General features: G+C 28.0%; 2 protein-coding genes across 3 annotated transcripts; one reads left to right on the top strand and one right to left on the bottom strand.

Moving 5' to 3' along the window:
* Positions 1 to 150: 150 nt before the first annotated feature.
* LOC145190305 (C2 domain-containing protein 3-like) lies at positions 151 to 21,872 on the bottom strand. 2 transcript variants are annotated; one of them, XR_016449612.1, is made up of 26 exons: positions 21,645 to 21,872; positions 19,066 to 19,169; positions 18,522 to 18,630; positions 18,360 to 18,448; positions 18,190 to 18,284; positions 17,977 to 18,106; positions 17,454 to 17,558; positions 17,086 to 17,287; positions 16,030 to 16,930; positions 15,438 to 15,785; positions 15,215 to 15,313; positions 15,046 to 15,132; positions 14,827 to 14,931; positions 11,195 to 11,250; positions 10,718 to 10,749; positions 7,982 to 8,101; positions 7,615 to 7,835; positions 7,241 to 7,477; positions 6,694 to 6,935; positions 6,516 to 6,595; positions 6,013 to 6,257; positions 5,726 to 5,834; positions 5,351 to 5,500; positions 1,984 to 2,522; positions 848 to 1,865; positions 151 to 551 (listed from the first exon to the last, which is right to left on the bottom strand). XR_016449612.1 is itself a non-coding variant. In XM_090077755.1 (26 exons), the coding sequence occupies exons 1-26, from the start codon at positions 21,809 to 21,811 to the stop codon at positions 320 to 322; spliced, it is 5,889 nt and encodes a 1,962-aa protein (XP_089933881.1). In that variant the 5' UTR covers positions 21,812 to 21,872; the 3' UTR covers positions 151 to 319. The 2 variants fall into 2 exon arrangements, 1 of the variants encoding a protein (XP_089933881.1); XM_090077755.1 differs by having other exon boundaries at positions 5,946 to 6,257.
* A 1,390-nt stretch (positions 21,873 to 23,262) lies between these two features.
* LOC145194741 (COP9 signalosome complex subunit 7b-like) lies at positions 23,263 to 24,188 on the top strand. Its single transcript, XM_080072410.2, has one exon. It carries the CDS (start codon positions 23,311 to 23,313, stop codon positions 24,067 to 24,069), a length of 759 nt encoding a protein of 252 aa, XP_079928536.2. The 5' UTR covers positions 23,263 to 23,310; the 3' UTR covers positions 24,070 to 24,188.
* Positions 24,189 to 26,531: the final 2,343 nt, after the last annotated feature.

Here is a 26,531-nt window from a genome sequence, read left to right as displayed (position 1 = left end):
ATGAAGTTAATATCTTCCGATTTCGAAGTTTTTTCTTAATTTTTAAAGTATGTGACTTTGGGTTCAAAACTTTTGGTTAAGATAATTTGTAAATATAAAAATACGAAAATAAAAAGACCTTGCGCAGTAAAAATATTCAACAAAATATCAACCACTAATTTTATGACTTTCGTGAATTTTTAACATCAAAATGATGGGAAATAAAAAAAAAAAGAACTTGCTGTAAAACCTTTTTTTTTTTTTTTTCAGTACTCCGCGCATTTTCTCCGCGCTTCAGAAAAACAGTAAAAGTAATCTATTGCAGTTTTCATAAAAACGTTTAAACTTTTTTCGATGAAAATATCTGTGCTATTCGGGAAATTTCAGAAGCGGAATGTTCAAGTTTCTGTTCACTTATTGCCCCGATCTCACTTTTAATTATTTTGGTAAGGTCACCGCTTTTAACACGAGGCGGATGACTAAACTTTGCGGCCAATCGAAGAGCTTTCATTGATTCAGCCATTTCATCGGGCTTCATAAAAAAGTTAGGTATTCCTAAATGAGTTTTTTTCCTTTTAATTTGGTTAAGTTTGATATAATCGAAATGGTAGAAACGTCATAATTCGAAAACACAGTACTAAATATCTTTTCTATAAAATTCAACACATTTATTTAGATGTTAGTAAGTAAACTTACATCCAACCTTTTGTTAAACTTTAAACCCGATTTCTTTGACCACAGTCTCAGTGATCTTTGCGAGAATAGTATTTCATGCTCAATTTATTCATGGAACCTTATATTTTAGCCCGACCAATCTTTACTAGCTAATTTAATTTAAAAAAGAACATAAACGCAAAGAAAAGGATACGTTTCCTCCACATCACAATCAGTTTGACCAACTTGAGAGTTGATGTTAAGTAATGGATACGAGTCTGTAATGGATATGAACTCATGCTCCGCTTTACCTAATCTGTCTTTAGCTGTCTCACAATCACTTTGAACACCAGAAGTTTGAGATTTTTCACTATTTATACTTTCAGAAAGTAATTGGTCGGAATCACACGATAAAGCGCAGCTTAAATGATTTTGTCCTTTGTTTTCACCCATAAATATTTTTTCACTAGCTAACTCAGAGGATTCCTCATATTGCTCATTAAGGTCGTGTGGCGATGTTTTCGCACTGACATTAACTACATCATCGCAGTGAACTCCAACTGATGGTAGATAACGATTGTACTCTGTTGCTTTTATATTTCGATTGTCTTTAACCTGATCATCGTCACTCAACCAATCTTGTTCGAACTCTAAGTTTGTAAACTCTTTTAATTTACTATATTTCTTTTTAAACTCCTCCAAATGGTTCATAAGCTCATCTGTACTATCATCTGAGCTAAGTCCTTCAAGATCCTTATCGTATGCATTTTTACCGTTCTTCTCGACCGTAATGTTGCAGCCGTTATTTTCCAACTTATATTGATTGCAACTAAAATCTGACTTAAAAGGTTCAATAGTTTTAATCTTAGCTTTACTTTCGTCATGAGTTGCATCTTTTATATTTTCATGCACCTGAGGCTTCGAAACATGTGAAACTTCATTTGCCAAGCTAAGTTCTCTAATGTTTCTCGTTATAAAGTCTAGATCTTGCAAACTTTTATGAAGTTTATTTAGCAATTCTGATTGGCTTGCAATGTTTGCATTATACAGCGGCTCCCTAATGTTTTTGAAACAAGTCAAATCAAGGCTGACCGGTGTGTTAAAATTCTTGAAGAACTTTGCTGAGCGCGAAAGCGACAGCAATACTGAAGGAATAATTCCTATTTTTATTTGGCCGATACTTTGTCCATTACAATCTTTTACATTATACCAACCTAATAGTTGCTGCATTCCTAGGCAAATACGAACTGACAGTAATGCTAGTAATGACTTATCATAAATTAAGTAATAATCAATGAATAAGGAATAAAAGTTTTTAATTTTTAACCAAATCAGTTCAAAAAACAATACCTGAAAATAATGGAGAAACGTCAACTTGCACAGTTCCAAGTAAAATATCTTTTTCACAATTTGGCTCTTGGTTCCAACTTCTCCACATTTTAAACTCAAACACACAATTCTTCAGTGATCTGAGATCAAGACATTCTTGCTTTTGGAACTTCCAAACAGGATTCTCATTATTCGTGATGAGGTTTGTAAACGTAGTCTTTTGGTCAGAAGCAGTATATGAAACGTAAATAGCAGAAGAAATGACGCTCTCGTTGTGATTGATTTTTGGAAGATGTAATGCTTCCTCAATTCGAATTAAAATTGTCGGTTTCTCTGAAGTCTCAGCTAAAAGAGGTTTATTAATTTCTTCGTGATTAATCGGAAAGACTGGTTTCTGGATTTCTTCGAGGTGATCATAAAATAGATCAGAAAAGTTGCTCGCTGACTGCGTACGCGTTCTTCTTAAAAAGTCCGACTTCTCCTCATTAAAGCTAATAGTAATAGAACAACTTGAGCAGCACACACAACTGCTTCCAGCTCTGAATAATGGAAAGCATCCACTAAAAACAGAACGAATTTTTCATGCCTCAATACTTTATTAAAATACTTTATTGATACACAAAAACTCCACGACGAAATTGTATTAAAATAAATTTGCAATTCGTTTTTGTTAATGCAATAATTCATAAAATAAATTATTTTGCAAAAAAATCCGTTTTATTATAAAAAATGCTTTTGACAGCAAAAATTCTAAACTGAAATCTTTCTGTTTATTTTTCAAATCATTTTATTAGCATATACAGAAGCGTGAAAAAGTAACCGGACCAGCGCATAACTTGAGACAACTTTTGAATGAAAAGTCCGATTTCTTTTAAGTTTTCACTGGAATGTCAAAAAATTGATTACAATTCGAAAAACAAGTGAATTTTTAATAAACCTAAGCAATATAGTTTTAAAAGTTCATTTTATTGAGATATGCGCATGCAAAAGTATTCGGGTAGAAAAAAATACTTGAAGTATTTTTTTAAAACAATTTTTAACTAAAAATGTTGTAATTTAAAGTGAATTTCTTTAATACTTCGTCGGGAAACCCTTGGCATTGATTACTGCTTGACAGCGACAAGGCATTGAGTCCACCAGCTTCATAATCACATTATTGTCGATTTTTTCCTATTGCTGTTTCATAATTTTAATAAAATCATATTTACTTGTTGGCTTTCGACCTTATATTGTTTTGAAATTGATTGAATTGATTCCAATGAAAATGATTGATGAAACAACACTGCAACTACTATTGCAATAACTGGTTCCTTAGACCACAAAATTAGGTTATTTGCGATGGTTCATAAAGGTTGTTTGGTAGATAAGTCTCTAGTAGAAGTTTTGTTGGAACCGAATGAAAAATTACCACAGGCATTAAATCCTGACTTAATGTTCTTTTCTGACTTTTACCCAAAAAAATTTTTCTCCAAAAAAATCATAAAAATTCTTGTCACCTGGATATAGATTCACCATGTCTTGATATGCAAAATTGTACTGTTGCTAAATGCAAATACCCACTGATCATTCAGCTATGACTTTATTCTTAATCAATAAATTCAATCAATCTGATTCAATAAATTCAATAAAGTTATGAGTTCCATGACCATCTAAAATTAAAATTTGAAATCAATCTGGTCCTTTGTTTGGTAGGAAAGTTTCAAAAGACCAAAGTTAAAGCACTGAAAGTAAAAATTGAAAACAATCCAATTATTACTTCAGACTGCAAGAACTTCAAAGCTATTTAAGGCTTCCCTGGTTTAACCTTTTACAAATATTTGAGGAGGTATATGACTGCCTGAGGCACTAATCTCTATTTAGCTAAACTTTAAAATTAACTTAAAAAATTTACTATTGAGACAATTACTGGTATAAGTAGTTGGTTTTAAACTTATCAAATTTATATCATAAATAGTGACCTTATTCCTGGCTACCATACATCTATTAATAGCCATATAAAAATATGGCCAAGAATAAGTTGACAATAGTGGCCATGATCAGGTCATAATTTTTACGGGTAAGAATGATAAGATTAAACATTTTCAAAAGAAGTAATTTTAATTTCTAATCAAAGTAAAGCCCTTTTTATTACCAGAATAAACTATTGCATTTGAGTTAACTTATAAGATTGTTGACAAACAAGATAAGTCAACAGAATGATTTCTCAAAATTTTTTTTTTACAGTCAGAATACTCACCATACTTTAATCAAACTTATTGTGGTATCAATCTTATGAAACAGACCGAGGCTCTGTATAAAAAAGATAGCTGCTATTTTCATGTAGAATAGTATGGAACATTAACATTTTTAGGCATTTTACTACTTTGAAAACTGGTCAGGATTTGGTGATAGCCATGTATAGGTGGTTTTACCCTAATGCAACGCTAAAAATAAACTTGCATAAACTAATTTTTTAAACAATTTACATTTACACATATTTTGTCAAAAAGTATTCAGAAGAAATTGACACATTAGATAATGTGAGCTACATTTTTTAACTTCAAGATCAATGACTTTCTGCCATCTTCAAGTAATCAATTCCAGATCTACCTATTCTGGGAGTTGAGAAATCTGCCAATCTTCTGTTTCAGTTCATGCTCATTATGAAATTCTTTGCTCTTTGTGAAGTTGTCCACAGATTTGAATAAGTAATAATCTGTAGGAGAGATGTCTACTGAATATAGAAGGGATCTTTTATGCCATGTATGGTCTAGCTTTGTCATGGGGGAGATTTTTTTACAAATTTGTGGATTAATTGGAGCTGAGCACAGTTAATCTTGGCAGCAATGTTTACCTGCTTCTCATCACCTCAATAAGATTCACTACATACCTTGCCTATCAAAAACAGGTGAATCTTGCATTGATGAGGGTAAGTTTATGGCATTTTCTGGAATGATTTATCATGTCCAGTCAATTGTAAGCCATTTGAGTAAAGGATGTGACTGAAAAAAAGATATTTGTGTCATAAAATGATATTTGTGGCTTGTTGGGTTTTATTCTGCTCCAACAATTTATTTATCTAGTCATAAGCAATAGATGTGCTTAATGAAGTATTAGGATGCACTTTCTTTATCCTTTGAACTGCTCCCAGGTGTTTCACTATTTTATGCAAGGAAAATTATGCAAGGAAAGTATGATCATCAAGCTTCATTTTCAACGTGAAAAGTGGAATTCTTTTGTTTTACTTTTTAAACTAATCTACTTTTTGATATTAATCAACATGTGAAAGCTTTGCAGAAAAAAAGGGTTACTTAAATCTGCCAGAGAAAAACCTATTGATCAGCTTGTTAGCAAAGGAGACAATTACAAACTTAGAAACACAGAAGCCTAAACTGATTTAAATGTATACCTGACAGTATCAACTTGATAAGGACTATGTGAAAATTTTTCCAAACATACATAGGATGAACCAATTAGAATGTCTGAATTTCTCTCATTACTTCTTAATCTGCTGTTACTTAGCCAAAATTCCACTTCAAGGGTCTCCTCTCTCAAATACCTACATAATATATAAAAACTAAATACTTTGCAAATAAGTTACATAAACAATTCCAGATTTGATGGTTACAAAAATTACAAGTTAAAATTATATTAGGATAGAGGGTCTAAGTAGCACTTAGTAAACAAATAGATGTTAAAAAAGTACAAATATTGACTGTGTAAAGATTAATACAAAAACAGGCTTCTAACAGAGTATGAAAAATGTAACTAGAAAAAAACTCACCATGCCAGAGTTGGAGTTGGTTTTAACTGAAACTTGTGCATATGATTCAACTCAGAAAAAATAGCTTTGTTGCTTTTTTTAAAAGATGATAACTTACTTCGTATTGCTCCTAAAAAAAAATTTTTTTGTTTTATTTTATATTTTGAATTTTTTTAATTCAGACCAGTCATCTATTTTCTGTCAAAAATTTAGTGCACTTTTTAAACAAAAAAAATCTTACCTTGATCACAGAACTTATATCGTGCATAAAAAAAGCTTTTCTCTGTTAAGACAAAATTATCAATTACTTGCACTGGAAGAAATAGTAGGTTAATTGATACAACAAAACAGCATAATTTCTTGTCAGCAGATATCAACCATGATTCGTCATGTAGTTGTACACTAAATTTAGGACTCCAGCCTCTGCACATGCTATGGTTAATTAAGGTTTCTCGATCAATCGGATTTAAAAACTTAACACACAACTCAATTCCACCAGCTACAACCTTATCTTCTCCGTTGCAAAGCTCTAACAGGTACCAGCCCTTTGCACCTGAAAGTATACATACACATACAAACATGTAACAAAATGATCATACTTTAGAGAAGAGAAACTTTCTGAAAATATTTCACGAAATTAACAAATAAATGCACAAAATGGGTAGCACAGAAAGGTAAAATCCTTTATAATGATTAAGACTCAAACATGGCAGTACAGGTTTTCTCAGCTGTTCCCAATGACATAAGCTTTAGTAAACTTGCTGCTAAAAAGAGAAAACTACTAATGACATTACTTTCACTGAAAATTTACCTGTGCTGTGTGTAAGAGTCTGTGTAAGCGGAATTCTTGCCTCTCCAATGACAGTCTCTTTAAATTCAATAGCATCTGTCCTAAATTTTACAACTGTATTTGACTAAAGACACCAAAATTTTAGTTCTTAACAACTTATAATTTTGTCACATCTCTTTTGAAAAGACATATAACTTACAATACTTGACAAATTAGGTGACCATTCTCAATTTCATAAGAGAAAATTGATTCTTCACATAATTTCAGAGGTAATTCATATTGGAAGTTTAGCGTAGGAGAATGTGATGCAGCACTAAAAGAACTATCTATAGAAGAGGACTCTCCAAGAAATGAAAAGTGAGAACGAACATAAACTCTTATTCCATTTTCTATATATTGATCAAGTTGTTTGTGGTGTCGAAAAACTGCATTTACAGCATCCTAAAAATATAACTATCATAATTAAAATAGAAAATTATAAAAAGAGAAATAAATTAAGATTTTGAAAAATCAACAAAAAAATTACGATTCAAAAAATAAAGAATAAAAATATAAAAAATATGTTAAAATTTAAGCTCATAACACAAACTACAGCATAAACAAGCTTGCAAAAAGAAGAATGTACTTTGAAAGTAAATTTCTTAAATTTAATCTTAAATTAAATATAAAAAATTGTTAAAAACAAAAAACACAAAAAAACACATAAATAACATTAAAAATTAACAATACAAATAACATAAAAACACCTTTAGTCCACAAAGCCTTGTGATGGACACAGATAAAGTAACTGTGTCTGATACTCTCTCTGTTAACAAGGTAACATCAGAGTCCTCTTGATGCAATGTGTATTTGACACGTAAATCTAAAGAAACCTCCTTATGATCTTCATCAGTTAAAACTGGAATATTAAACAGCTCCATGCTGGGTCTTCCTTGACTATTCATGGAAAACAATGAAAAGATCTTTGGTATTCCTAGTGATGCCTTAAATTCATAAAGAATGTTTTCATAAAGCTAATTTATTTACTCTAAAGTTTAAAACAAAATAATTACTTTATTTGGAAAAGTTTTACTGATAATTTTCCACTATTGTTGAGTTTGTTAAAAATATTCCAATATACCTTACAAATCAGTTGCTCTTTATTATCCAGGTAATAACTTTGCCTCCATAGTTCAAAAACAATATCTGTAGATTTTTGAGCTTTAGTTAGACATTGTAAGAAAGATTCCTGCAGTTGTTTGTTAAAAAGAACAGAATATAGATGCCGATCTGTATGGCGAAATACTGGAGTTGGAGTACATAATGTAGGTTTTGATTGAAAATATGACATCTTAAACTCACCTTTGTAATGTAAAATAAATTTATACATAAATTCTGCAAAAAATCTCAAATAATTAACACATTTTCTTATCAATGTTTCAGAATTTCTGTTTCTGCTTTTAAAAAAGATTTCTGGCAAATTTTATAGAACAGAATGTTGTACTAACCAAAAACTTGCTCTGGAAAATTGTACCGAATGTAACATTGAGCTTCACCCCATAAGTCTTTGTTATCGGAAAAGACTGCATTTACTTTTTCAACAGTGATTTCAATTTCATGGATCAGTACTAAAAAATAAATATTTTGTTCAAATATTTCAATATCAATATTACAATTTATTTCTAAAAAAATATTTCGAAATAAATATTTGTATTTATAATCAAAATTGATTATTTGAATTCACAGACTAGGAAATGCTAAAATAAGGCACTTGAAACTTAAGCAGCTAAGTTTTATGGGTAGAGGCAGAAAAATATTTTCTTTTTGTGAAGTAAGTTATGTAGAATGAGATCAAAAATGGTTCACATCTTCTGGTGCTTCTCTATGACTCTGCTGACGCAAATTCACAGACAACTTATTGTATTCTCTTTATTGCACAAGAAAGAAAAATACTAACTTTAGATTAATACAGATGACCAATTTTTTTTTCTATTGTGGCAGCACAATGAGTCTCTTTATACTTTCATATTTTTGACAAATACAAATTGAATGCTTTATTAAGACTCCATCATATAAATTACTATTGTGGAAGGAAATGTACTTTAAAGTCTATTTTGAGTTATAAACAAACAGCTATTATTCAGATGATTATAAATCTGAAGAACACATTCCCTCAGTATATCAAGTGTGATTTGGTTAATTCTATGTATAGGAATACTTCTATCACTTCAAATATACTGCAGAAATAAAATTCTTCCTGATTGGAAAAAGTATACCATTTTCAAGCAAGTTTTTCTCATTCACCTAGTTACTAGAAATTCTGAAACTTTTCTTTGATTACACTATCCAAAATAGATATGTATTGACATAACAATATAACAAAATTACAGAAAAATTTTTTATCATCTCCAAAGCTAAAGGAACTTTTAAAAGTCATCAAAAGCTTATCCTTTAAAGTTTATCATCAAACGCTTATCAGATCAGTAATTGATGGCATATCAATTGTTCTTAACAACCTTAGTACATCTTTAAGGCATTGTCTCAATGTTTGTCAATTTGAATTTCTTTTATTTGTGACCAAGCAGTTTGGAGTTCCTGATAGAATTCTTCAGCAATTTTGAACCTACCATACAAACGTACTTTATCATTGAGTATTCTTAATAAGATTTAGGTCAGGAAATTGTGCAGGCAATTGCATTACAGTGATTTCATTTGTATCCAACTATAATTTAATGAGTTTTGATTTGTGTTTGGGATCATTTTTAAGTTGAAATGTCCACTGTAGAGGCATATTTTCTTCTGTGAAAGGTAACATTTAGCCCTCCAGAATTAAATTATATATGTATTTGTTTATTATACCTTCTATGTGATAGAGTGGTCTCAATCTAGAAAATCCTAAAAAGCATCCCCAAACCATAAAGCCTTTGCTAACTCCATGCTTCAGGGTTCCAATAGTGTACACTTGTTTTAATTGATGGTCAACTGGTCTTCTCATATTTTGTTTACCAACCAATTTCTGTGAGTCTTTGCAAACTCCAAACATGTTTTTTTGGCTCTTTGTCAATATGAATGGTATTTTTGCTATTTATTAACATAACTTGCATCATCCAAATGTCACCATTCAGTAATTTTGGAAATATCAAGTTCTAAGTTGCAAATTTTATCTCTGGCACTAGCAAATGGGTTCTTATATATAATCTAATATTTTTACAATCAGTATAAAGAATATTTTACTTCAATCACTTAAATGCTCAGTTTCAACAGTTCAATTGCTTTTATATTAATCAATTAATTTATATCCGCTTTTGACGTTTTATACTTTTTACATAATTCACTTTGTATTGTTCCAGCATTACAATCACCTTAGAAGTGTAAATCATCAGAGTCATAGAAGTTAGAATATAACAAGAAAAAATACCTCATTTATTAACAAACAGTTTCTTTTAACAAAGCTTAAGTTAAAACTGTTTTTTTGTTACTTTAAACATTTTTGTTTCCAATATTCATTTTGATAAAGATTTATTTTAAAGATTATTGGGCTACTTGATAAATGACCTTTCACTGAGAATAGTGAAACTGCATTAGAAAAACAAAGAGTTCTTAAATTAGGAATTTATAAAGGGAGCCATGATCTAAAAGAAAGGAAATAGGTGTATGAATACAAAATAAGCTGAGCAAAACATGGTTAGAAAAACAAAAGAAATTTTACATAAACCATGCTGGCAGACTTATGAATTGTTTGCAGAGTGTACTGAATTTAAGTGATAAAATTAATGATATAATTTAGCTTTTTTTTTTTTTTTATCTAAGACAACTGTAATTAATGATACATAGATGCTAAAAGATAATAAAAGCAATCAGTAGAAAGATTTTATTTTTTAGAGACAAACAATTCTGCTCATTCAGAGGGAAAGCTGTGAAGGGAAAAACTTGATATGATAAAAGAAAACTGTGTTTTAAAAACTCACAGTAAATACCAAAATATTTATTACTGAGTATTAAATAGCCTTAAAAAATATAAATAAACTTTTTTATCAAATTCTTATCAAAGCTAATAATGCAGTTAACAGATGCATTATGAAAATAATGCATGCAAAATGCAGATATTGCACACATAATGAAGATACTCATTACGTGTGATAATGAAGATAATCATCACGTATACTCAAGAAAATACATGTATAATGAAAATAATACATCCATAATGCAGATAACTAAATATAATTTTCACATTTTAAACATACCATCTGAAACTTGCTTCACAATTTGCATTTTCCTAGAAAAAAAATATATATTGCAATTTAAATATCCCTTATATTTTAAAAACCAAAAAGCATTCGGAGACTCATGAGAGCTTCAAGTTTTGCAAGAATTTTCATGTTTGCATTTCAAAGATGGTAATTATTGAAAGTAAAATCCTTTATTATACAAATACTATGGTTAATTATACCAACAATAAACAAGAAAAAAGTAAACAAACTTTATAACTTTGAAGCAAAAGAAATACTCCACTGGTTAAAACTATTATCAACAAAAATAAAAACCTGAGAAAAAGATCAAATGCGTTATTTCAGTTGTGAAATTGAAGTTACTTATTTTAAGAGAGAAAACTTATGACGAGAGACTAATTAAAAATTCATTGCCAAAATAAGTTTTTTTAAGATGAATTGAGTTTACAAATTCTTTTCATACCTAGTAGAGCTTTATAGGTTCAAACTTACTTATCAATTGTTTTCCTCTGAAGACCAGAAAGTTGCATTTCAAGAAGGTAGTTGATCTAAACAGTTTCAATATTTTAAATAGAAGTTAAAAATAAATTTTAAATAACAGCTGACACATATGATATATATATATATATATATATATATATATATATATATATATATATATATATATATATATATATATATATATATATATATACATATATCATATATGTATGTATATATCATATATGTATGTATGTATGTATGTATGTATGTATGTATGTATGTATGTATGTATGTATGTATGTATGTATGTATGTATGTATGAATGTATGTATGTATCTATGTATTTATGTATCTATGTATGTATCTATGTATCTATGTATCTATGTATCTATGTATGTAATGTAATGTAATGTAATGTATGTATATGAGTATTTATATACACCACCTTCTGCATCAAAATGTAGTAAAAAACATCTGCTTTTTTGAGCCTCCAGAATGCATCTCAATTTTTTCACAAATTTAGTTGGATTTTTTTTGCTTGTCACAAGTTTATAATTTTAAATTTGTTGAGATTAACATTTCATTAAAAAAAAAAGTTGATCAAAAAAGAAGGGAAGTCATGAAAAACTTAAAATAATATCAAAATTTATTCCATATAATTGGATTTATATTTGAATTACACTTGGAAAAAAATGACAGGGCCAAATTTTATGATTTTTTTGATATGATTCTATCAATAAGATAGGCAAACAATTTGTTTTGAAAGATAATTTTAAGTTAAAAATTATGGTGGTCCATGAGAAATTCTGATGATAAATATCTCTAACCAGTGAAAAAAAAAAACAATAAGATCTGTTGCTAATAGAGAAAAAACAAATAGCCAGAAATTCAGCTGAGTCAAATGATTACACAAATGATTATACAAACAATTTTTGTAAAATCAGGATTTTAATTTTGGACAAGAGTCCTGAGTATGCAAAAAATACATAAGATAATTTAATGGATAATGACTAGTGCTTTCTGATTTTTAGGAGTCTAATAACAACATCAATTTTGTGACCTGCATTGATTGCTGTAGTTTCAGAAATAATCATTTTGACATTCCTCCATGCATCGAATTCATCCTGTAGTGCTTGCAATAGGATAAAAATTCTCATAGATGATCTGATTACATAAGCCAAAATGCTAAGATTGAGAGTTCTAGCATAATTCTTCAGAAAGACCACCTGATAATCTTTACTGTTAATTCTCTTCCTGTCAAAATTCAAGCAGAATTCCTCTTCATTTATAAGTTTTTTCAGCCATGTTTTGACTTTGTCTGCAGGTATTATTGCTCTATTTTCTGCTCTTGCTTGGATAAAACCATCTCTTCTCTCAAAACCAAAGACTGTTTCAGAAGCTGCAGTTACCTAAAAAAAGCTGATTGTTTTAAAAACTGCTTTCATAATGGTGAATATTTCTTAAATTTTTATCAATTAAAACATTATTAAGCATAAGGGAATTTAATTTTACCTCCTCAACTGCCCTCTCAACTCCTTGTACTTGAACAGGGAAATACGGAACTACCTAGATCATTAATAATCATTTGACAGGTTAAGATGGGTTCATAAGCTTCTTTCCATGTTATAATCAGTCAATGTGATCGCATGGAAATTTAAACTAGGACTCTTGTATGCTCTGGGAGCTAGGCTTCCCATATTCTGATGCTTTCTATTAAATGTCAGAGACAAAGTTCATTTGTGTGAAGTAAACATATTATCTATCCTAACTTTCTTTTTAATTTAGCCTCTAAACAATGGATAACAACTCGATTATGACCTGCATTTGTAATTGTGCTATCACAACTAATGAACTTTAATGTATCTTCAACACCATACAAAGTAGACCAGTGAAATATTAACAATGAAGATATTTACCAAAATCATCAGTCAAAGTGTAGTGACTTTTAACTTGAAGATAAAATTTTTTAGTTTCCTCATTAAATGTGAATACATTGGTTTTGTCACTTCTTCCATCAAAGAGAATACAAGAAACATAATCTTATAAGACATAACCTTATCTTTGGCTCTATGTACTTTATTTTTGTCCAGTAATAAAAAAAGAGCTGATTCTGGCCTCCACCAAATCCTTTAAATATCCTGAAGCAATTGCAGCAGCAGTATTTGAAACTTCATATTTAATAACAGCAAGTCATATTTTGAATCTTCATAAAATTTCACTTTACTTTAAAATTCTTACTTTATCTAATACATCAGTATCTGTGCAATTAGAACTTTTTAAGTTACTATTAGAATACCCTTCTTTGTTGTTCCATTTTTCCAAAAACTCATATTTTCTTTTTTAAATGGCTCCTTTTCTTTGACTGTCTTCAGATACTGTTCTTTCTTACTACTTTGCCTGAAGTTAATTTTTTCGTCAAGAAAATGAAACAATCAACTCCATTTTTGCAAATAAAAACTTCATAATTTCATTTTTTTGCAAATAAAGACTTCATCTGTTTCTTTTTAACAGATCCAACATTTATAAAGCTTTAAGCAAAAAAATACTTGGGGCCAAGTGTTTATGGTAAAAAATGATGATTTTTGAAAATTATGGGATGTTCTAATAAACTGTTATTATTACATAAATTTTCAGTTTACAAAAAGTGCAAGAAAAAGGATTACTTAAAATCTTTTAAAGTACTAATTAGATTGGTAATGATGGTTTCATGACATGTTAACATTGATGAGGTGACCAAATTAAATTAAACTGTTCCTAATGTCAATCATAGCAAGAAATATAGCATTGCTCTGGTGCTATTCTCAAAATTGATTTCGATGATATTGTTATAGAGCTTGCAAGAAAAAAAGCACAAAAATATTGTGAATTTGAAAATTGAAAACTACAGGGAAAGACCCATATTTGTTCATACTTGAGAAAATGGAATTTTGTATTTAAAGACTTCTATAGTCTTTAATGTTAAACATTTTTAAACACCTTAATAGTGTTTAATAATGGTGCTTTTTTGTTAGAATATTGTCAAAAGGTAAGCACCAGTAAATGATGAAAAAGTTGCAAATGCAAAAATTTGTGAAACTAGACATAGGGCTCCCAATGACGTTAAGATACCCCTGCCTAAAGGAGGATGATTGGTCACCTTACCAAAGATTACATCTTCAAGTTTCTATTTTGACCTTGATTTTTAAAAACAAATTTTTTTACAAACTTCACTGAAAAGCTTCATTTTTCATGACTTGCCACAATGATCAACATTTTTTTAATGAATTGTAAGTCTCATCAGGTTTTAACTATTAAGTGATTAAAAGCAAAAAAAGGTCCTCCCTAATGGCTACTAAAAATAAGTGTTTTTGACTACATTTAGCTATAATTAGAACCTTAAATATTATTCAGCTTGATTTTTTTTAAGCTCAAAAGTATTTTTTCTTGGATAAAATTGAGTAAATGTAACACAATCTATTGCTTTTGAGGCCCTGGTCAACCCATTTCTGGAAAAAGTAAAACTTCTTTATTATAGGGATCCAACAAATGATTAACAATCTCACCACCTCTAAATTAATATAACTTGTACATTTGAGTATTGTAAGAAATCTTTTTATACTACCATTCCACACTATATGTTGCATGACTTATTTTTATAATACCTGTACAGGTAATCCAACTGCAATCAGCAATTTTAGAGAGCCATTTTCTTTACCACTAATAAGATCAATAACCGGCATCTGGTTATCACACACAACGACTGGACACTAAATTTTTTTTTATAGAGAAACTAAAATAAGTACAAAAACAAAAAATCATTTAATGTAAATAAAGAATTTTTCCAACACAGCTTTATGTTATTTAAATCAATATCAAAAAACCTGAGATTTCAGAAAGATTTCTACAAGACCAGAGTCTTTAAATAGACCAAACAATGTTTGAAGAGATACTTTGCAAATACCAACTAGCTATAAATAAACAGCTTTATAACTCACATCATATAAAAGTAAGAAATATTATCTTTTGTATTGTGACAAAGTTTGTAATTACCTTATCTTTACTATTATCCACAGATTTATTCCAAACTTCAACAAACAAAAAGTTATTTTCCATTTTACCTACAATATCTATTGCTTGCATTGGAATAATCTATGACAAAATCAATATTTATTGCTTATATTTGATTAATTTATGACAAAAACAGGATAATTATAAAAAAAGTTGAGTCCAACATCACTAGACTAACTTTACATATTAAACTAAAATGATTTACCTGCTTAAAATCAAACTGTGGATTGGAAGAACCCCAAATCACTTTTGTTTTTAAATCATAATTTGTCCAATAAACTCGACATACACAATAAAGGTTACAGTGAGAGCATTCAATAGAATTCACAGACCCTTCGTAGATTGCGATGAGATTTTGTAACTCTTTTTTCCCAAGCAAAAAGGTTTTTGGTTGTGAATTTAATGATTCATCAGAAAATTTATTTTGTAAATTTGAAACTTTATTTAGTGGCATAGTTTTTATGGAACTATCAGTTATTATATCAGCTTGTTTTTCTGATTCTTGCAAACTTTTTGTTGAGTTGTTGGCATTAGATAATAGTTCTATGACAACCTATATAAATAAAAGAAAACTTCAAGATGCTAAAAAAGATGAAAACAATATTTATATAAAATATACTATTTGAAATGTTTAAAAGATTTTATTAGGCTCGCTGAACCAAACAAAAAACAGAATTAACTATTAGTTGTTTATTTTATGAAAACGCTTTAATTGTATTAAAATAATGTATAAAATTGCATCATTATTTTCTTGTTAATTATATATACTGTTTGCATAAATAGATTAATAAACCCACCTGCAAATTCCCAATCGAAACACATTTGCCTTTCTCATTATTAGTACATGTGTCAAATATACCAATGCTAAACTCAGAAGATTTAAGACTTTTACTTAAAATAACATCTCTTAATCTGAGCGAGCCACTCCCAAAAAAATCAAGTTTATTATTTCTATATTTTGCAAAGATTTTAAAATGAACAAAACTATTCCACCAACAATTAACAGTTTGTTCTGTAAACTTAACTGGTATCACCAAACATCTCTCAAAACTTACGCAATCACTTTTTTTGGAGCGTGATGCAAATCTTACAACATCCATTGCATAATTGCCGCAAGTATAAATAGGAAAATTAAACTCTACAAAATAAATGATACTGTTATGAATCTGAAATAATTGAAGCTGTTGGATATGGATATTTGCTGATTTGACTGTACCTAACTTAGTTAACTGATCAATGCTTAAATTTTCCAATTGAAGGTTTAGATTATTGCTTAAATGGCTTTGAATATCATTGGGTTCCTCTAAAAGCACTTCACTTTTTTGTTTGTTTTTTTTTATTTCTTTATGTGTAAGATTTTTTCTTGGTTTATTTAAAGAATTAGCAGATGCATCCTCTTCTGAATCTTCTGAAAAAACAATAGAGCTTTCATCAATTTTATTGTCCTTTTTATTTGTGTAAAAAAGATCTGACAGTAATGATGAATCATGCAGTGGATCTCCCTCATCACTTTCTACATCACTATGATCTGATAATTGTTGCAAAAGTGTTCCAATTTTATCATCAATTACAAGATCAACAGCTTTTTTTTCCATTAATTCTAAAAGACTTTCAGTGGAGTTGTTGCTGTTACCAGTTCCCATTGAATTGAAGAATTCATTTATTAAATCATCAGAACCATGATTTTTTATATTTTTTCTATGAAAAACAAATAAAATATTTGATATTTTTTAAAACATTTAGTTTAAAACCATTTATACTTCTTAATACTAATTTAACTTAATAATAAATTATGCACTGACTCATTAGATCATATGAATCAGTTCCCCAAATATATAAGTTTATTTACATACTCAGCTTGACTTCTAAACTTCTGTGAATTAATATTAGATTTTAACATAGCATCGCGTAAGTGTTGACCTTTAACCAACAATGAAGATAAAATATTGTCACCTATTTCATCAATACCAGCTGAAATTAAGTTAGCAGGAACACCTTGAACAGGTGAATCCTTCAAGACTTTTGTAACAGGCTCAATCTCTTCTGGAAAACCATCTTAAAAAAATAGCAAGTTTGGCTGTTTAATTATAAAACAATAAGGGAGATATCATGAGTCACTACTTTTTCTATTTTTATTGTTTGTATATTTGATATCATGAGTTACTAATTTCTCTATTTTTATAATGTCTGCATATAATTTTTTTTTTTTAAAAAAAAGCACCTCTTAAAGGACTCATTGGCACAATTGATTCTGTGATAACATCTTGAGTAGGAGACTTTTTAAATCTTTTTGTAGTAATAGGATCAATTAGTTCAGAAAAGCCATCTGCACAAAGCAAAAAACATTTAAATTATAATATTATAACTTAAGACTTCATGCCTATAGACACCTGCAAGAGATAAGACATTATAATACAGTATAACAATTAAAAATATATATACAACAGTAATTTAAAACATCATTATAGAGAAAAGTGATATATACCAATCATATGATGTATGTAAAATATTGCAAAAAAAATCAGCACTTTAAAAAATGCTAACTTGCTACTTTTTTGTTAGATTTAATTTAGAGAAATAATAATAAAATAATGGCTGAAACCAGAATAAGTTTTGAACAAATAAAGCTTATATTGTAAAATCTGCACATTATGGAGAGTCCTTTCTAATAAAATGTTATAAGAACTACTTTGAAAACTAAAACCTTGAAAACTAAAAAGAAAGTATAAAACTTATTCCCATACAATTGTAATAATCAAGAGGATTTTGAAAATGAACTTTCTCTTTACTCTCACGCTTGGGATTAATTACAGATTTAAGATCCTTGTGTTTATTTAAGAGCTTGTTAGAAACTGATACTTTAGACTTTGGTTTCTAAAAAAAATCAAAATAAATAGTAACTTAAATACTATTTAAAAAACTTAAGCTTGAAAAAATGCAACAAATTTTGTGGTTACCAGATTTTTGCACTCAGATTTTGTTGCTTTGACAGGTATTCGTTTAAACTCTTCATCTGTGGTGGGAATAATTGAAGAGGCCATGTTGAATGCATCTTAAAATTAGTTAATATTGATCAGAAAACTTATCTAATTTTAAAGTTACAAAAGTCTCTTGATAGTTATCATACCTGATATTGATTTAAAAGCAACTGAAATACACAATGTACCCACTTTTTTTCTTTTAAAATTAACAGTTGAACATATCATTGGATAACATCTGAAAAATAATTAGTAATCAAATAATCTAAAACATTAAATCAAAAATGTAACTTTATAATAGTAAAAAATACCCAAACATTGGTTTGCTTGCAGAAACTTCATATATATTTGGCACTTCAATCTTTGCAAAGTCTGCACATGAACTGCCATAAACAACATCAATCAACAAGCTCTTCATATCTTAAGTATAGTAGAAGAAATATTAATTTAAATAATTGATATAAAGACTTAAAAATTAGGAATTTTAAACTGAGAAAAGCAGAACAGCTACAGATTTACTGGATCATTCATAAAAACTAATAAATCTATTTGTCTTCTCTACTTTATATAGCTATTAATGTTGTTGTATTTTAAAGCAAGAAGAAAAAATGAAATTATTATTATAACTACATTTATATTTGGAAGCAAATAAAAGAACTGCACTGTTTTATTGCATCAGAATATACATAAAATACATGACAAACTATTAAGATATTGTTTGTTGCCTTTTTGTTAAAAATATTAACCAAACTTGCATCAAGTAACAACACCTGTATTTTTATGATTTAGAACAGTTAAATTTTTTTTTTTGTGAAAAACTTTACTGATAATATCAGCAAAATTAGATTTCAGTACCTGCTAAATATGCATTAAATTGCTTTGGGCCACAACGAACAGGATAATGAGCTTCAATGTATTTGTTAGAACCAATGAAGTGAGGATCAGATTCTACAACTGGCCTGAACAAGAATTTAAAAAATTAATTAAAAAAAATGTATAATAACTTGTATAATAACATAAGTTACTTGTTCTCATCTTGAATTAATTTTTGGCATCTGTGCTACTTATCTTTTAGAAATGCTGTTTGTCACATGAAGATTCTTGAAGAGTTCTAATGTTTTCAAAAAACTTTTTACAATTATTCCACTATCAAGTCAATATTCCAGAATCATTTAAACAAAATATTTAGATTATTTTCATAAATCTTCTTTTTGCAAAATTGGAGAAGTTGGCACTTGATTTGGTCAATTTTTGGTCACACAATACAAATTTCAGGTTTAGCATCAGGTATCATAAATTTAGTTCCCTTGGTAGGTTATTTGTCAAGAAATATAACAGACAATTCCAATAGTTCTTGATATCATTGTCATCACTTGGTTGCTTGTTTTGGGGCAAGCTTTGACAAAAGTTAAGAATACAATTTCATTTTTTATCTGTAATTTTAAAAATGAGAATTTTTTGATAGTATATCTGCAAGCAAGCCAAATAAAGATGGTTCCCAAGTATTTGCTCCAAAAGCAAATATGCTCTTTTTTCCTGTATTTGATGTTTATCAAAGCACAATAATACAACACTCGGTCAATATTCTATTTTTTATGAGTTATGCAATCAAAAACTGCTTTAGACTTCGACTCACCAGTAGTTGATAATAACTTTTTTATAACCAGTAGTTTATCTTCCTATTCTTTACCTATTCTTTAAAGCAATATCAGAAGTTGGTTTATGTGTTCTTGTGTAGTAAGATCCAACATAAGCTTTTAGTTATTGTGAACAAAAAAAAAATGGTGCTCATGACTCCTTCATAAGTACCCTTTTTTTTTCTAAGTATGTAATTTTATTGTACTACAACTATATGCTAAGGAATTAATATCCACACCTAGACATTTTGGCAGCCCTAATGATAAATGTTGCTTGTCTGACACTAACCCTAGTTTTGTCAAGAACAACTGCCTATTCTGATGTTTGAGTTTGAATTTCCTTTTACTTGCCCCTTTTGGCTTGTGTACTTTAACTTTAAATTCATCACTTGAATTATAAACAGTTGTTATCTTTGGTATCTGATGATATAATGACACAGATATATTACAGCACTTTTTTAGTGACTTTTTCTTTACAATCATAATTAAAGATATAATCAGATAACATGACATATAACAATTCACACTCCTAAAAAGTCTAGGGGAAATAACTAAAAAGTTATTAGAAAATGTTTAAATAATTTCACTTTCAAGTTTTATAACTTATGAACAAAACAGCATTTTCTTTTAATTTAAAAAGATAAAACAAATGTTTTTTTAATAGCCTAATATTTCATTATCATTTAAATTCAAATTAAACAAATGCTACAAAGTAAACAATCATAGTTAAACATAAAACCTAAAAAATATGCAATATTTTGTAATACTTAATAATTTGTTTTTTAAACTGTTTGCTAACTACTTTTTCATAAAACCTTGGTACTGGCCTTGACCTTGGGAGTGTAATTCCTTGACCATTACCTTTGCTTCAAATGACACTGGGCTAGGCCTTATTTTCAAAACTTAGGCCTTGATCATTATATATTTCAGATTTAAATCTTTTAACAAAAATTTTGCTTTTCCTGTTTATTACTTCAAAAATACTACATTGAAAATTAATTAACTTTTACACTAAACCAAGCATTTCTCTCCTTACACCACCCTAATCTTATGAACCTATCTCTGGCTATCATCATTAGCTTTCTAACATTATAAAAAACAATCTTTTCCCTGAGTAAAATGTTTCTAATTTTTAGTATATAATAGAAGATTGATCTCACACTCCTTCTATTTTCTTTTGACCTTCTTGATGTTGGGTGATGGTTGATGCCACCTGTTGATTTAAATGTTTTAAGAGCATTCCTGATGTGATTCTTGAAAATCAATAATCTACTTGCTATTTTCTCTTTTGCTGATCCTGAAGTCATATTTTATATCTATATTTGACATTTTGTTGTACTACTTTTCTACCTACTTGCTTATTGCTATTTAATGGATTTTTATGTACTTTCAGATCTTATCAAAAATGTTTTAGTCAGAAGCACAGAAATTGTATCATTGACATAATAGCAATTTAACATTTGTAGAAGAACAACAAAACTATTCAATTAATGATTTTTTGCTATACATTACATCCTTCCAGAACTGGTCAAAGGCAAAATGCCTTTGACCAATGCTGGTATTTCTGATGAAAGAAAATACAGTCTTGAATACTTTTTTGTAAAAGGCAAAGTTTTTTTTTGCTGGAGTATGGCTATTTAAATTGAATAGTTTGTAAAAAGACCTTTTTTTTTTTTTAAATCACCTGTTTCATAAAAAAAAAAAAAAAACTTTATCCATTGTTTTTTTACAATATTTTGAAAAAAAACTAACAATTTTAATTGACTTATTTTTTTAAAATAAGTTTTATCAACAAACCTCAGCAGGACACAATTAGATGTATCCCCCCACCAAAGAATTTTAACTTGTACATCTTTTGGAGGTCTTGGAATGCACCATTTTAATTCATCTACTTTAATAGCAAGAAAGCATCGAAGTTGTCCCTCAACTTGAGGTGGTAAGCTTGATCCAACAACAACAGACATTTTTATATTTAAAAATATTTTATTTTATTTGAGTCCGAAACTTGGTGCCTTACAGTTTTTGCTAAAAGATTTTAATAAATAAATTTTTTATTAGTGTAAGCTTACATTATATTATCAGGGTTAGTTTGCACCCACAAACTTACTCTCCTGTAATAAAGTTTCTAAGCTCCCAAAAAATTAATAATGAAATTTATTTAAAAGAGTTAAATAAGGTTAGAACTTTAAAAAAAAAAAAAAAAACATTTTCATTAGACTTCACCATTGATACTGGCAATAGTGTAAAATTAAAATTGAACTTCTTGTATTTTTCATAAAACATCTCAGCTAAATATTTTTTTTAACTTTAGAACTAATCATAGAATATATATACAAAAATAGTGATTGAAGTGCTTTATTTAAGCACCTTCTTTTGTGCATAGCTGGACAAAAGTAAAAGAACATAGGCGAATTTTAAGTTTAGAAAAGAAAGTTATAAATCATAAAAAGCGGTTTGCTTCAAAAATTTTTAAATAAGAATTTAACTTGTTAAAATGCCAGAAAAGCTGTCGTTGTAAAGTGTTATGTTACTAACAAATCTAATGCACACTATGAAGTAGCGGATAATAGAGAATGCTACAGTACTTTGTTTTGAGTATTTAAATATGCTTTGCCTAAACCATCTTATAAATTTGACTAGAAATTAAGATATTAAAAGAATCGTTCTGGTTTTATTAGTATACACCAATTTTTATTAGTACAAAAAAATAGTAATTTTGTTACTTAAATTGTGCTGATATAAGATTTTGTCTAAAGGAATAAAATAATTTAAAAAAACGATTATTTATAGGGGAACAGTTACTTAAGGGTCAAATGGCGCTTTTAATAGTGTTATTTCTCTCGACAAAAATCTTTATATTACAACTACCAATTTGTAACAACCTTGCAATCTTAAGACGGCAGTTCGTTTAAAGTTCATTAAATTTTTATTATGAATTTTCAAATATATAAATAAACAAATCGATAGTTATTCTATATGGCTGCTTCATTTTAATTTTGCTTAATGTAAACTAGTTGAACTAATCTATTTATTTAAGTAAATTAAAATGACTTTAAATGTAGATAGATATGATTGATATATAGTATTTCATTTATTCATTTGCTGTTATATATATTATTTAAATATTATATTTGCATTTATAAATTCATATTACATACATACATACATACATACATACATACATACATACATACATACATACATACATACATACATACATACATACATACATACATACATACATACATACATACATACATACATACATACATACATACATACATACATACATACATACATACATACATACATACATACACACATATTTATATACATATACATATTATATGAATTATTTTATGTATTATTTATTATATTATTTCATTTAATAATTTTCTATTTTAAAACTCTGCTTAAAAAAAAAAAAATTCTGCACTTTTAGTTTTTTAAAAAAAGAAAAAAAATGGCTGATGAAACTCACAAAGGAAGTTTGATACAACCATTTTTACTATTAGCTAAGTCATCCCATGGAGCTGCTCTATCCAAACTTATTCAGCAAGTAACTGAACTACCAGGTATTTACAAGTTTGGTGAGTTGTTGCAAATGCCTAATGTCATTGAATTATCTCAAAGTGAACTTTTTAAAAAAGATTGGGAACTTCTCAATTTATTTGCCTTTGGAACTTTCATGAGTTTTTCTGCTACTAAACAATGTTTTCCAGAACTAAATTTAAATCAAATTTCAAAGTTAAAGTTACTAACACTTGCAACATTGGCTTCAAAGTCAAAATATGTTAGTTATGATGAAATTAAAGTAGCACTTGATCTAAGCAATACAAGAGTTATAGAAGATGTAATAATTGAAGCAATATATGCAAATATTATACAAGGAAAGCTCAACCAACAGGATCAACGTCTGGAGGTTGACTTTGTTATAGGGCGTGACATTCAACCAGCAAAAATTGAATATATTGTTTCTATATTAGAAAACTGGTGTAATGGTTGTAATAACACAGTTGTAGCTTTGGAAAAGCTAACAGAGCATGCTAATAGCATGAAAGATTCAAAGGTTCAGCAAAGAAAAATTACAGAGAAAGAGATTGATGAAGTTAAAAGTGTTTTAAAAGCTCAAGACTTCTCTGCAGAAGCTAACTTGCAATCTCAAAAAGATAAAGGGAGGGGTCTTCGCAATCTAGTAAAACCTACTTCAAGAACAAAATAGTGTTATATATGAATGATAATTTGTTTTACAAAAGATTTGTATTTAAATCATTTAACTTCTATAATCCTTTTAATTGGTATTGTTAAATCTAACTGTTGCATAGTTCTTTTTTGCTATGAGGTATAGCTTTTTCATTTCTGCCCTGTTTAAGTATATAAATTTACATAGAAGGTATGGAATTCATCAACAATAGTAGGTCTATCTTTTTATAAAATTTGGTAAAGCGTGAAAGTGGAATGAAATAACCTTTGTATATCATTAGATATTTCTGCACTCAAAAACAATTTTTAAAAAAAGATTTTTTTCTAGTTTAACAAAATAGTCTTTTTTTAGTTTAAAAAAAAAAACTTGATAACCCGCCCAATGATATCTAATGTTTATAAGTTACTTGTCCAGTGTTTACTTTATATACAATCACAATCACATATTTCAATGGATAGTTTTATATAAGCTAAGTTCTTTAATATAATGGAATCATGTTTACAGCACTTATTGTTGTCAACATGCTTTAGATTTAATTAAAATGTAGAAATAATTGAGATTTTCTTCTTTTGGCTTGATGCTGTTCAAAGTGTTCTGTTACTTAAACCTTAAAAGTTATTATAATTATAAATACTTTTTAAAATACATTTTATAAAATGTGACAAAAATTTATAATCGTCAGAAAAGTGGGTCGTTTATTGAGAGCTATCTTTAGTTTTGTTTATTAGATTTTTAAATTTAAAGGTTCTTTATGGATGTTTCATTCATATCTGAAGTTATTTTGTTTAAAATCTTTTAACAGTAGTCTTTTCTCTTTGTTCAAAAATACATTGATTAAAAAACAAATATTAGTTACCGTGGTGTGTCCTATGCTTTTAGAAAGTCCTAATTTAAGAAATGACAAATTTCGTTTATATAAAATAAACATTTGGGTAAAATAGCTTAGTTGTTTTAACTAGATATCTAGTTAGTTAAAATAACTGAATTTTTTCTCTAAATGTTTATTTTATATATAGGAAATTCATTTCTTAAATTACGACTTTCTTAACCCATAAGGCTCTGTTAGGTCACACCACGATATGTATTTTATTGATTTTAAAATTCTTGGTTACTATGTGTCTAATTAAAACATTAGTTATATTTAATTATTTTATTGATTTTGAAATTGTTGGTTGTTATTACAAATTTTAGCATGGTTAACCAGCTCACTAAATTAGTTATTAATTCTGATATCCAATACCGTTCGTGATTATTCAATTGACTTTTCAGAGTTTTCAATACGTTACTTTCAAATCAGAGGAAAAATTTAAAAAGAAATTCACTTGAAACATGCTCTATTACTATTGATTCAAGTTGCATGAAAAAGGTTTTTAAATAATTTAAAACTTGCTCTTATCTATGTACCCAGCTAGCCAGCCCATAAGGTACCCGGGTGGGTGCCAGCCGGTGCGCAAGACGGGACCCGTACGGGTAACCCAGCCGGATCCCGCCGGTTTTTGTCCGCGGGATCCAGACGGGACCCGTCCGGGATTCACGCCAGAAAACACAAACGGGACCCAGACGGTATTTAGCTGGGATAGCAAACGGGACTCATATGGGACCCAGTTTGTATTCAGCTGGGATAACCCACATGGATCCTACATAAATCCCAGGTATTGTAGGTATAATTATAAATTATTATTGTTGTTTTTATTATTATGGTTATTATTATTATTGTTATTATTATTGTTATTGTTATTTTTGTTATTATTATTATTATTTTTGCTATTATTATTGTTATTATTATTATTATTAATATTATTATTATTATTATTATTATTAATATTATTATTATTATTATTATTATTATTATTATTATTATTATTATTATTATTATTATTATTATTATCATCATTATTATTATTATTATTATTATTATTACTATTATTATTATTATTATTATTATTATTATTATTATTATTATTATTATTATTATTACTATCATTATTATTATTACTTTTATTATTATTATTACTATTATTATTATTATTATCACTATTATTATTATTATTATTATTATTATTATTATTATTATTATTATTATTATTATCATTATTATTATTATTATTATTATTATTATTATTATTATTATTATTATTATTATTATTATTATTATTATTATTATTGTTATTATTATTATTATTATTGTTATTATTATTATTATTATTGTTATTATTATTATTATTATTGTTATTATTATTATTATTATTATTATTATTATTATTATTATTATTATTATTATTGTTATTATTATTATTATTATTGTTATTATTATTATTATTATTGTTATTATTATAATTATTATTGTTGTTATTTTTTTATTATTATTATTTTTATTATTATTATCACTATTTCACTTTACTAAGTCCTGTAGCTATATTGCTGGCAGATAAAATGCATTTTATTAATGGAAATAATAACACTGCCAAAAATAATTGCTA

Source organism: Hydra viridissima, unplaced genomic scaffold, assembly GCF_058129835.1.
Source record: "Hydra viridissima isolate aposymbiotic clone 2 unplaced genomic scaffold, HvirCarnegie_v1 scaffold_2, whole genome shotgun sequence".
NCBI lineage: Eukaryota > Metazoa > Cnidaria > Hydrozoa > Anthoathecata > Hydridae > Hydra > Hydra viridissima.
Note: the sequence above shows the minus strand (reverse complement) of the source record. Positions and strands in the feature narration are given on the sequence as shown.